Source organism: Rhagoletis pomonella, unplaced genomic scaffold (genome assembly GCF_013731165.1).
Source record: "Rhagoletis pomonella isolate Grant_MI unplaced genomic scaffold, Rhpom_1.0 Rhpom_scaffold_00005, whole genome shotgun sequence".
Classification (NCBI taxonomy): domain Eukaryota; kingdom Metazoa; phylum Arthropoda; class Insecta; order Diptera; family Tephritidae; genus Rhagoletis; species Rhagoletis pomonella.
In genome coordinates this window covers 81,266,455-81,280,274 of record NW_023458559.1, presented here as the reverse complement: position 1 = coordinate 81,280,274, position 13,820 = coordinate 81,266,455, and the positions used below count along the sequence as shown (strand labels likewise).

Here is a 13,820-nt window from a genome sequence, read left to right as displayed (position 1 = left end):
TTTTTTTTATTCCCGTTTATCTTGTACTTCCAAAATACAATATTGACCTAAGGTAGTTCGATTTCGAGCTGTCACAACGTACAACACCTTTCATTATTGCATCATGCCCATGACGCAGAAAGCAATTTTGTAAAAAAATGTTTGAGACTTTGAGCAAACATGACATTCTACGTGCATACATACATATATAAGCAAAATAAAAAATAATACAATTTGGAAAATAAACAAAAATTTTATAATTTAAATTTTATAACTACATAGATAATACCAGAAACAATAAAGTAGTGGTCTTCGATTAATAACATACAGATACATAGTTATGTGTTGGTAATTAAATTTTATATTTATTCCATTGTACCTTTATTTAATCTTTTTTTGTTTTCCTCATTTTTTAGCGGTTGCAGATACAATGTATTTTGTGCCACCGCATTCATTGTGTTCATCTCTTTGACTATTTTATCACTAATTTGCTTTGCGGAGTTTGTCTACCACAGAAGCCCAGATGCCGACGAAGAGAATTCAATTGCAAAAGAATTGATAAGTTTTCTTTTATCGCCTTTCAAAGGTTAATAATATAATAAATAAATCGATATACAATGGTAAATAAACTACTACTATCGTATGTATATTATGCTTACTACAGCACTTATCAAGGCATGTTCAACAAGGTAGAAGTGACCAAAATGTATTCAACAAAGTGTGATCGAATTTGACATTGCTGTCAGAAGAACCAACCTATAAAGTCAAATTGAAAAAATTTTGTATGAATTTTGAATCGATTGTTTATGTTTTTTGGCATAATAGTACCTTAAAAGAGAGCCTAACTGAGTTGTCAATCACACCTTGTTTAATACACCTTGGAAGTGACAGTCCATGCTGAAACAGGTGAAGTAATAAAACAGCTCTCTCACTTTATTTTCTTAATTTTCTTGACATTCGGCTATATATATATATATATATATATAATTTCACCATGGTGACAACCTAATTCCTACATCTTATATATATATATAATTTCACCATGGTGACAACCCAGTTGAGCTATTTCCTTGATATGCAGTTTTTTAGTTAATTCAATTTCAGTTTAGTAAAGTCCAAGATTAGTAGCTTTTATGTCGAGGGTGTTGCGCATTTTCTTCAATATACCACATGAATAAAATCTATTTTTGTACTGACTATTTTGAACAGTAAATTCCAGTTTGGCACCACTGTGCAACGGTTGTGTCGTATGTTTTGTCAGCATCAGATTTAATATTCCTGAAATTCACAATAGGTGTCACTGTATTTATTAAGGTATTTTTCGAATTGTTTTTGATCAGTAGTTTTGACAGCAAATAAAGACATTTCATTGCTATATGTAACAAACTAGAAAATTTAAAAAGAATCTGTGAAATATAATAAAGCCAATAGTTTAAGAAACAAACAACTTCGAGGGCTATTATCTGCATCCAAGCTGTGCAAGTATGTATAAACTTTTGGTATTTTGTGTGCATGTATGTAAAAAAAAAAAAATAATAAAAACATTTGGGGCATTGCTTACAAAGAGAAACATCTGCAATGTAAATCCCCTCTTTTATCGCTAAATTTTAGTATGTATTGAACTTAAGCGGCTTACTTTGTAACAGCCTGGATTAGATTTCGCAAGTTAAAACATTTTTTGATCAATCACGTTTAAGCTTCCTTAGTGAAGTTGAACTAGAAACATCAAGTCAGATCGATCCCTAATAGGAGTTTCAAACGCACCCGGTGGTTACGGCTACAAATACATATGTATGTATGTACATATCGCACATCTAGATCTAAAGTGCGATCAACTAAAAAAGAAAAAAACTTATGGCGATTTTTTTGCGTAAATCAATTCATAGCACTTACATCGAATGAATGCGAATATTTTTTTCTTCATAATTGTATACATTATTAACTTAATGCGCCTATACAAGGCTTTTTACAAGCTTTTATTTAACTTCACTTGTGTTTATGTATGTATGACCTGGAACTTTGCAATCAATATTTAACAAACTTCCCGATGAGCTACATACTTGAAACTTCAAACTTAGCTCAGAACTCGAGGACAACGCAAATATAAAAGATGACTTAGTCCGCTAGGTGGCGCAGGAGTCGAGATATTTGTATTTAGAACATATATATTACCTGTATGAATAGAAACAAATCCACAAAAAAATTTGCTGATAGGTGGCGCAGGAGCCGAGATATTTGGAAAAACCGTATTTATGATCCGATTTAGTTTACATTTAGAATGCATATTGCTTACATGAAAATAAATAACTCTACAAAAAATTTCTTCCTATTCTTCTTAAGCGGAATCGCTATATCTATAAATTATTTTATACTTTTTAGTTCTTGTTGTAATAAAATCGTGTTTTTAGTTTTTTAACTATAATTTTATTAATTAGTAATTTTAATGTTGAACATTTTGGCAAGGTAAATACAATGCGCTTTTGCCGCAAACATCCGCTAATAGCCGTCAAAATTCTGCTACTGTCTACTAGTGTAATAAGGATATTTCTTCGTCAATATACTCGTAACCAGTGTTGCCGTTGTGCGACTAAAGGGGCAATTTGACCCTTTTTAAGCGCCAATACCCTTTTACCCGACTTTTTGACCCTTTTCCAAAGTTATGTGCGACTTTTGCCACTTTTCAGAGATTTTTTTTTTTATGAACTGTTAATAGAACCATGCTATTAAAAAATATTTCCTCTTGTAAATCAAAAAAAAAAATGCATCACTTAAAACTTTTAAGGGATTTGCAACTTTCTCCTTGTAGCAACTAGATTTATATGTATGCTTGCAACTCTGTTTTGTGCAAATCTTGTCCCGCTATTTTCTTTTAAATTCGACAGATTTATTCTTTTACTAGTAAAGAAAAGCAAAAATAATATGGTGACCCTTTTTAAATCTAATATATAAGCACTGTGAGTACATAGGTAAATTTATGCGTGCATCCGTTTATATGTATATACTACATGCATATGTATGTTATTTACCTACTTACTTACGTATTTGAATACTGGCGTAATGAAGAGAGTTCAAAATGTAGGTAAAATTTTTTTCATAAACTGGTATGATTGTTTTACCTCCAAGGATTGCGTTGATTATATTTCCGCTAAACTCGTTAAGGCTATTAACTCCTTAAAGAATGGTAGCCTAAACATCTTTTCCACTAACAACCTAAAATCAGAGCTACCTGCCGGCCACTGGAATAATTTAAGTTTCTTACATACCAGATACATACATATTTATTACGTATGCACATATTTTTTAGTGTTATAAAATGCGTCGAAACTATCACTTAGCATCAGTGAGTTTATGGCTGAGATAGTATATTCAGTTTCTAAGTACCAAGTCAAACGTCTCTTCAATTACCACTAGCCATGAATCATCGCTCAATACGCATTCTTCTTGCACAAAACGGCGATTTGAATGAAAGGGTCGCCTCCGGTGGGCCTCCAAACTTCATTGAAGCAGAACTGAGTGATGTCATTCAATTCGCTCTCGAACGATCGAACAATCCGCATATTCGAGTATTACCCAGTTCTAATAACTTCTTTGCAAGATCTTTAATTGGCCAAAGTGGAGAGATTTACTACTTCTGTCCTTGCCAATGTGGCATTGTCTATGACGTTGATTCGAATCCTTATCGGCCGATGTTCCTAGAACATAATGATCGGCAGGCTGACATCGTGCGGTCTCTTTTGATGGAACAAATTCAAAGTAATGGGGTTTCGTCAACAACTGCAAGTAGCAGTGGAGTAATGCTTTCAAGTGTGACGACTATAGTTATTAATCAACACAGGGCTATCCAATATAACGCAATAAGCAGTACGACTGATAACGAAGTGGAAGACGACGATTGGACGACAATCAGCATCGATAGTTTGGAATGTGATTAAAGAAATGGTTTCCGGTCCTAGCATAAGTCACAACAAATTTTCGTATAAATAATGTAATTTGTAATTTAGTATGTACATATGTATTAATAAAAAATTGGAAAATCTCAGCTTTTAGGAATTTAATTTCGCTACGTGTAGAAACAATACCTAATTTAAAACTTTTCATTTTTTTTGTTCCTCTGAAGAAACTTATCTTCTTCTAAATACATGGAAAAGTCTTTCTTTACAGCTCCGACGACTTTAATTAAGTCTTAAAGATTAAACATAGATTTCGTATACATTACCGATTTACGAGAGGACTTATTTACTCTAACCCCATAATTATTCAGCATAAGTATGTCTTGTTACCATCAATGTAACGGACTAATTTTAAATTTTACCAGATAAGTTAGAAACCCTTTACACTTTCATAGAATTTCCTTACAGAGATATTCTAATGTTACTAATAAATCTCGTATATTTTGAAATATGTCGTTGAATTTTGCTATATGGGTATTTTCAAACTGGCGTTACGTGACACTCGTATAACAAAATGTTAAAACAAAAAAAGAATTGAAAACGTCAAAATTTTAGAAAGGGGTTTCTGGAATTGCACAGCAATTAAATGGCCCCTTATTCAGTAAAAAAATACAACTGAACAGAAGTGGATTTTGACTTCGATGACAAAATTACAAAACTGCGAATTGGGCCAGACTATTTGTATGAAAGCTTTTGTAGCAATATTGGAAATATTTAGGGTTAATTTTCCAAGTTTTAAAATGTAAAAATCTAGTCTAGCTTTATGCTTAATCAGCTGAATTATCTGACGTGACGTTACTTGGCTTTACGTTACTAAAATTTCCATTGAAAAGGTTTTTATTAACATTGATCTTGAAAGAATTTTTAACGGTAAGAAAATGTCCGTACGTACTTTTTATTTTGACATCAGCGCCACCAGCGGCTCCATTTTTAAGTGTCAACTAAATACGCCAAATATGAAAGAAATCAGAGCATAAATACGATTTTTCAAAATATCTCGATACTGGCGCCACCTAACGAGACCATTCTTGGCGAACATTTTTCTGCATACATAACCAATATACATATATTATAAAAAGCAGCCAAATCGGCCTATAAATAAGTAAGATATGGGACTTTTAATTTTTTTTTTTACGCGGTAGACTTTTCGCTGGAAACACTCATTTACCGTCGGCACCCACGTCACTGTTGACAGTTACAAGTCTATGTGGCATGCTTTGTGCATTTTCATACAATTCATCTTAGCTGTCAAAGCGAATCTGTCACGTAAAGCGAAGCACACGTTTTATGTGGCATCAGCTTAAGGCCAGTATGCAGCTCTCAAGACAACGGTCAAGAAAAAAAAGGCATTATTTCGTGTGTTCAAGGAATTTTGACATCTGATACTTCACAGCCTGTTGTCTCGTTCTTTCCTCAAGAAATAATGGAACGGGCATATATTTATGTTGCAAACCTGGGTTGCCTTGTGCTATTTTTTCACAAAAAAACTTTAGAAAACCGTACTAGAAAGCTTAGCAAATTCCTTAAGAACTGCGTACTGCCTTAAGGAAATTTGACTCAAGAAAATTTCTTAGCAATTTCTTGTAGGTCATTTTATATGGAGATTTTGCTTTTCTTGCGAGCTGCATACTAAGCTTTAGGTTGAAAGACTTAGGAGTGTTTGCGCGTTGGCGATGGCGAATACCGTAAACGATTTACAACCAAATCCTGAAAATCTGACAGTTAAAGGAGCAGACTAATTAGCCAATGAACAATTAATTTTTGACGCAGATGTTTCGTTCACTAGGCAATTTAAAATCGTTAGATAGTAAAATGCCAACTAGAAAAAATTGTATGGGCGTTTCTGAGTGGGCCTGTTAGAGTTTGACTACCACGCATCGGTAATAAATACTGTTTGGGCATTATTCGATGATTAGGAGCGTAAACATCGAATTTTCTCGGATGGTTATCTTTGGTAGTTCCCAGAATAATGAGTAAATGCACTTATGTAAATAAAACATACGTTTATATTTGTACCATGTATGTATGTATCTATGTAGCATTGATTCGTTGGAATGGGCAAACAACTTATATTGAGTGTTAAGAATTGTACGCTTCAATCGATATCGATAACTAAAGTGCACACTTACAAACAAAACCTAGTACTTCACGATAACGGAATTTGGTTAAACCACCTGTTGCTTTTAAGTATGTGTGGATATTTGTCATATCGTACTAAACACATTAGGGGTATTCTCGAAGTCTTGCACGATGCACGGATTGCACGAAATGCAAAAATACTATTCCAAATTTCGAAGAGTACGAGAACACCCCATTGCAAAGAGGTAGCATGCATGGGGAGCAAGCAGCGAAATTATGTATCAAATACAATAACAAGAGACAGCAAAAAAAAATTAAGTGAGCGAGATGAGAGGAATGAGAGAAATACATATGTAGCAATTCCAACAACAAAACAACTAGCACAGGGTCGCTATTATCTTGCTATGCTATTTTGCAAAATATATACATGGGTTTCGACGTTGCATATTTTGCAGCGATAGGAAATGTTGTTTCCCATGAATTTTCTTGTTGTGTGTTTGCAATTTATGCAATCCGTGCAATCCGTGCTACGTGCAATGGCTTTGCAAGATTTGGAGAATACCCCTATTAGTTAACCCATATACTGGCAAGTGGTATCATAAGCAAAAGTAAAATAAACGTTCCCCTCTGCTAGTTGAATCCAATGCGCTGTTTTAAAAAAGCCAGGAAAAGTTTATATTTCCATACCGCTTAATACGGGAACCCGTCTAAGCGTAGGCAATTATGTGCGTCATTAATGCATGGGCATGCATATGGGTATATAATGAAATACGAAATACGGAATCCCGAAAGTCATAATCCAGACACGACCAAATCCCGACCAGACATAATCCAGACATGACCAAATCCTGACCATAATCCGGACAAGACACAATCCCGACCATACATAATCCCGACAAGACACAATCCAGAAAAGAAATCCCGACAAAATATAAAAGTAATTAAAAAATCGCGCGATCTCCACATGCTGGACACTCATTTTGGATGTTGGGAGGCGAGTTGGGCCAGAGTCACGCGGGTATCTCGTGGCAGTTGAAGCTCACTCTCGTTCACAGGTGGTAATTGGCACTGATGACGGCATTCACTCGACTGGAGTTTGTAAATGCCGTTAATAGCCTCTCTGTACAGTCCCAGTCCCAGGGGTGCTGTGCGTAGTGCTGGACCTGGGCTCGAATCGTCACATACGAGATCGTATTACTCGTCACGTAAAAACACAGTTTTCGGATTATGACATACGTGAACGTACTTTTTACCCCATTTAGCTTATACGACTGACGGTATCACGTAATTTTCTTTCGTATGGTTTTCGACCCGTGAACGGATGTTACGATTCGAGCCCTGGTCCTTCAGCTCAAGCAAATTCGAGTGCTGACATCTGTAGCACCCTACTAGGAACTGCTTGCCGAGGATGATGTTGTCCCCTTACTGGGAGAATTTCGGCTTCACTGTGTGATGTGATGTTCTGGCGACATCAGAAGGCATCCCCGGTTCTCCGGGGTGTTATATTGTAGCATGTCTGTAGTTTCGTCCACTGCGAACCAATTGTCCCGGCGAGCATACAAGCGCTGCAGAATTTAGAACCGGGCGGCCAAATGCCTTGTATGTTTGCAACACCGTTTCTGTGTCTTTGGCCAAGTACTGCCGAATTGGGGAATTGAGGACTTTGCTATGGCTCTGTACTTTGTTGGCAATTTCGGTTGTATGCGCCGGGAACGAGTGCTAGATCCGTTAATTTTCAAGTTATTCACCGTCGGAATTGGTTTGCCATCGACGAGAATACGCAGCTTTCGTCCTTGTGGTAAAATGGTTGCCGAGGATTTTGTAGGGAGGAGGGTTAGGCTCCTTGCAGTAAAGGAGCGATAAAATGTGGAGTGCTAAGCGTTTATATTTAAGCATAAGTCATCAAAATCATTGCCGGACGTATTGTAATTTTTTTTTTGTCTGGATTGTGTCTTGTCGGGATTTTGAGTTGTCGGGATTATGTCTTGTCTGAATAATGTGTTATCTCTATTTTATTCTGTCTGGATTTTGTTATGTCTGTATTATGTCCTGTCTAGACTTTTAAAAATTGTCTGGATTATGTCTTGTCGGGATCTTTAAAGTCGGGATTATGGAGTGCTCCCCACATTTTTATTAAAATTTCTCTAAGAAAGTATTTTGAACTACTATTAAGGATTTAAATATTACATGAGACGTCAATGAATTTTTACTTTGGAGAGGATATTACCTCACGGAGTGTAATTGTTTTGTACATACCCTAAGCCCTAACCGCCAAAATACCGTCAGCGACATATTTTTCAAAATTTTCTTTTTAATGCATGATGATGCAATGATGGTCTAGGAATATTTCTGCATCAAAATGAAAATTTTGAAAAAATGTCGCTTACGTTATTTTGGCGGTATGGGCTCAATATTATGTATGCATTTCCAAAGCAAGCCATAATAGAAGCTGACAGATTGAAGCTCAACTAATTCTTCATAATCTTTTCAATATTTTTTGTATGCATTTTACTGCGTTCCTGGGTTAAAAAAATAAAACGATAGAAATTCACTCATGATAACAGTTAGTTTTATCTATTATTCATACAATTGAGAGGTTAAACTCAATATTAGATCAATGATGTATTAATAGTTTGCGATAACTAGTTAGTTATTTGCCATATTTTTCGCCGTAGATATAATCAAAAATTTTATGGGATTCATCCACTAGTTGCGTTTTGTGATTGATTGGTAACGAAATACGGTTCTCTTTTGAAACCCGAATGTGACACATAAAATAACTTCGGCCATTATTATTTATTATTCTTATCGTATTATCGAACAACAAAAGAACTAGGAAATTTAATAATTTCAGCTGTCTAACTAAAATTGCGTATTACAGCTGACCTTGACAATAATCAAAGTAATTATAACCGGACTTTGGCGCCGCAGTAAATCTTTAAATCCAAGTGTACAAGATGTGCAAGGCTTTGTGGGAGTGTATCAAATGTCCAGCAAAGGTTGTGTGTTGGTAAGTTGTTGTTAACGTGTTTTGAAGAAAACTAAGAAGTTCTTATTAAAGATATATCTAATAAAATCTACATATGTATGTATTAGCTCACCCAATCTATATAATATATTCTACTGTATATAATATATTCTAATATATATTCATGTGTATATATATTTTACATATCATGTATCACATTAATTTTATAAAAGCAATTTTTTGTATGTAGATCTGTTTTGGATTATAACATACGTGAACGTACTCCTTATCTCGTTCAGTTTATACGACTGACGAATCACGTAATTTTCTTTCGTATGGTTTTCGATCCATGAACGGATGTTACGATTCGAGCCCAGGTTTTACTATTCTTTTATGAAACCTTTGAGTATTCCTTCTCCCGGCGGGTGTTTCATCCCTTTAGGCGGCAGAAACCTCTCGCAGAAATACCTCGTTCTATACAAAAATAGTAGTGTGAGGATCGTCTCCTAGCTGCCAATATGCAAAGACTCTTTGTGTGTCGCGAGGAAGTAAGTACTTAGTCTTGACCTCGCTCACCGCTAAACTAACCTCTTTTGAGTTTTTTAAAAGCTCCATCCCTCTCAGTTCTTCGTTAAAGCCTTTGAACCGCTCAGCAGGCATTACATATGTATATCGGTTCCACCGAGCTTTGTTGGTTTTAAGTTGCATTACTGAAGATCTTACCTCGTTTTGGCTGAGTGGAATGATGTAACGATCGCCGCTATACAACGTTCTGGGTTATTGTTTATCGCAAGTGTAGTGTGCGCATCTGTTACTAGATTTCAATCTGCGTCAATGCATCAATCAGCACCATTTTGAAACCATTCGATTGCTGCCTTATTCGTGAGCGACTTTTCGGCCCCGTTTTCGCTGCCACAACTTTTTAAGATGGTTTTTAATTGTTTTTTTTTTTTTTTTATAACATGCTAAACATTAGTACATTATAGAATTTTAAATTAAAATTAAAATTATAATTAATAAAAATAGAAGAGCTAATCATATGTATTTAATAAATTTTTTTTCTCACCCTTTTTACAGCTGTTTTTCATGCGCGTTGAATGTGCTTTTTGGCATACTTTGTTCCGTTGTTGGATTAGTTATCATTATTGGACTGATTGTATACTTCATGGTGTTTTACAACAACGATAGTCCCAGTAGCAGTGAACAAAAATTGATGCAGGAAGTCATCACCGCAGCGCCGTTAACGTTTCGCGGTTATTTCAAGCAACAACAATGACAAATTTGAATTTTAGTAAATGCTTTTTGTTAAAATAACTATTTTATATTTCTAATAACTATGATATATGTAGTTTTTTTTAATTTTAGTAATAAATGAAACCGCTTACGATATAAATAATAATAATATCCCAACGGTTTTTACCCTCCATTCCCGCCCATCCGCACGAGGGGCGCAGTCCGCATGACGTACGGAACCAATATTTTAAATTTTTGTGCCGAGTCACGATAGGCAGGAGTTTGTTAAGTGTCGAGATCTAAAACTGTTCAGCTACAGAACTAAATTCATCAGCTGATTTTATGTATTTATGTCCATAATTCACTTATTGAGAGAGGAGAGTATCGCTTTCTTAATGCTGAAAAGCGGATCTGATATATCAAACGTGCTGGAATGAGAGTTAAAATCCTGGCATAAGCAACGGAGTGGGTCGTGCAATTCAAAATTGGTTTTACAAGCTTTCAGAAATATGGGACAAAAGTGTCTTGATACGCGTGAGGGAACATTAAAGCTAACATCAGCCAGAAGAGACGGACTTGAAATTGAGCCTGTCAGTAATTTAACCATAAAAATTATACCAAGCATTTCCCTGCGACTGGCAAGTGTTGGAAGGTTAATAAGTTTTAAGCGACTCGTATAAGATGGAAGACTATATTGAGAATCCCATCGGAAATTTCTTAAAGCAAAAAGTAGGAATTGTTTTTGAATTGATTCTATCTTGTCTGAGTAAATTTGATACCTTGGATTCCAAACCACCGAGCCGTATTCCAGAATCGGCCTAACTAATGTTGTAAACAGGGTTTTAGTGATATACGGGTCACTAAATTCTTTTGACCATCGTTTCACAAATGCAAGTACACCTTTAGCCTTGTTGACTGTCACATTAATGTGAAGATTAAAATTAAGCTTAGGATCCATTGTGATACCAAGGTCCACAAAATTGTATACCTGTTCCAGGTTATGGTTACCTATTATATAAGAAACTGGCAGAACAGCTCTTCGCGAGAAGCACATTACTTTACATTTCTTAAGATTTAGAGGCATAAGATTTACTTTACACCAGTAAGCTATTTAAGTCTGATTGTAGCAAAGACCTTTCTTCAATTGAAACGTACGATTTATAAAGTTTTACATCATCTGCATACATTAAAATTTTGGAGAATTTTATATCTGTAGAAATATCGTTTATAAAAAGCAGGAACAGAATCGGGCCTAGGTGGCTACCCTGAGGGACTCCTGAAGTAACATCAATGACGTCAGAAATAGTATTTTTAAACAATACCCTTTGTGATCTATCATAGAGGTATGAAGAGATCCAACGTAGAAAATTAGGTGGAAGACCAAGAAGATCAAGTTTATAGATGAGCAACGAGTGGCACACTTTGTCAAATGCTTTACTGAAATCAGTATATATAACATCAACAGTTTTTCTCTCACTAAATGCTTTTGAGATATAGGATGTTAATTCAAGTAAATTTGTAGAAGTTGATTTGCCCTTGCAAAATCCATGTTGACTGTATGAAATGCTTGAAGTGATAGAATGCGTCAACCGATTTGTTATAATTGCTTCAAATAATTTAGGAATTGCAGAAAGCTTAGCTATGCCCCGGTAGTTCTCCACTGAATACCTGCTACCGCTTTTATGTAAGGGGGTTATGAACGATTCCTTCCATACAGTTGGAAATACGCCCTCTTTAAGAGACAAATTAAATAAGGCTGTTAACGGCTCATAGAGATAATCAGCACAATTTCTAAGAAAACAAGTGGGGATCTGGTCAGGACCATAACTAAAAGACTGCTTTAAGGACTTCAGGTAAACTTAAACATCATCGGGAGATATTATAGGGTTATGTATTGAGTTAATTGGACTTAGTTTAAAAGGATAGTCAAAGTATGCTTGGGAGTTAGTGGAATAATTGGATTTAAAAAACTGAGCGAACATGTTAGAAATTGTTTGATTATCACCAGAGACGGTATTTTGATACTTCATGGCGGAAGGAAACCCACGTACATTTCGCTTGGAGTTTACGAAATAATAAAATGATTTGGGGTTATATATTATACGTCGTTTGACTTTACACAAGTAATCTTTATAACACTTTTTGTTTAATTCAAAGAACTTGTGACGCAAAAGTGAGTATTTTACATAGTATGAGTGTAAGCCGGTTTTTTTGTGTAATCTAAAATAACGTGACTTTCTGTTTTTCAAGTTTCTCAGTTCTTTAGTGAACCATAACTGTGTTTGTTCTACAGGAACACACATGCGTTTAGGCACATACTTTTCAAATAATCTATGTACAGTAAAATTAAAATGTGCAACGCTTTGCTCAACTTTTTCTTTGTATATAGGCCACGACAATTTAGACAATTCTTTATTCAGTTTTTTAAAGTTGGCTTGCGAAAAATCAAAGCGAAATATTTGGCTCGTATGTTTGGACATCGCAATTTTGACCATCGTTTATAATTTCGTAAGATATCTCAATAGCAGGGTGGTAGACATCTTCGGGCAAAACTAGTGGGTCACATTTATTTACAGCCGACTTAGATGCATCATCAACATAAACAAGATCTAATATTTTGCCATGTTCCATGATACATTTGGTAAATTAAAGTCACCCAACACAATCAATGAATCAGAGGGTTTAATCATTAAATTAATTGATTTCAGTAAAGATACATGTTGTGAATACACTGATAAGTCAGATCCGGGGAGGAATATAGCATAGAGCTAAGTAAGTAAATCCCCTTCCAACCTGAACACGAATGCATTTGAATTCTGCAGATTCGATGTGTGGAAGACTAACTTCTTCAGATGGTATTGAAGAGTCTACGGCAAAGAGTACGCCACCGCCGACTCCTTCCTCCCGATCTTTTCTGTAGATATGATAATTATTTGAAAGAATCTCTGAATTAAAAGTGTGAGGTTTGAGCCAAGTTTCAGTCAAAGAAATTATATTATAATTGCATTCAAGGCCATTAAGATATAAATTCGTTAATTTAGTATTTATGCCTCTTACGTTTTGATAATAAATACTTAAAGCAGATTTAGTAATCAGTTTTTTGGTTCTGTATTCTGACGGGGAATATTTGCTAAATTATTATTTTTGTTGGGCCTATACTCAAATTCACGAACGAAAGCTCCGGAGGGCCAAAAAGAACTACTAAGCAGCATGTAAAAATTTTCTAAATTTACGTCTATTTTAAATGAAGAAATATTTCTTTCATATTTAAAATTAAATTTTCTGATACTTAAGTTGACAGTTTTAACTTTGGACGAGATGTAAAACTTTATATCGTCCTCGGAAGTATCCCTCGAAAATCTAGATACAAATATAGACTTCCTTGGGGGAACCACAACCAGTCTCCTAGTATCAGACTGGATTACCGGCGGACGGGGTTGAGTAACTGAGTTACTAGTTGAGGGTAGAGTGAGCGTCGGAAGATTGGATGGCGGTGCCACAACTTCAACGGGGGACGGGGAAGATACTGCAGGGTCGTTATTATTAGAAGCAGACTTTGATATGTGTTCTTTTGAGGAAGATAACTCCGTTGTCTGTGGACATGGAGAAGA

The 13,820-nt window shown here is 35.3% G+C and overlaps 2 protein-coding genes across 2 annotated transcripts in view; both read left to right on the top strand.

Annotated features, from left to right (window-relative positions):
- Positions 1-13,820, top strand: part of LOC118739670 — a 339,105-nt gene that overhangs the window by 312,485 nt on the left and 12,800 nt on the right. The window lies entirely within an intron of this gene.
- LOC118739679 (protein midgut expression 1-like) lies at positions 8,700-10,308 on the top strand. The gene is made up of 2 exons (XM_036471152.1): positions 8,700-9,018; positions 10,054-10,308. Exons 1-2 carry the CDS (start codon positions 8,966-8,968, stop codon positions 10,250-10,252), a joined length of 252 nt encoding a protein of 83 aa, XP_036327045.1. The 5' UTR covers positions 8,700-8,965; the 3' UTR covers positions 10,253-10,308.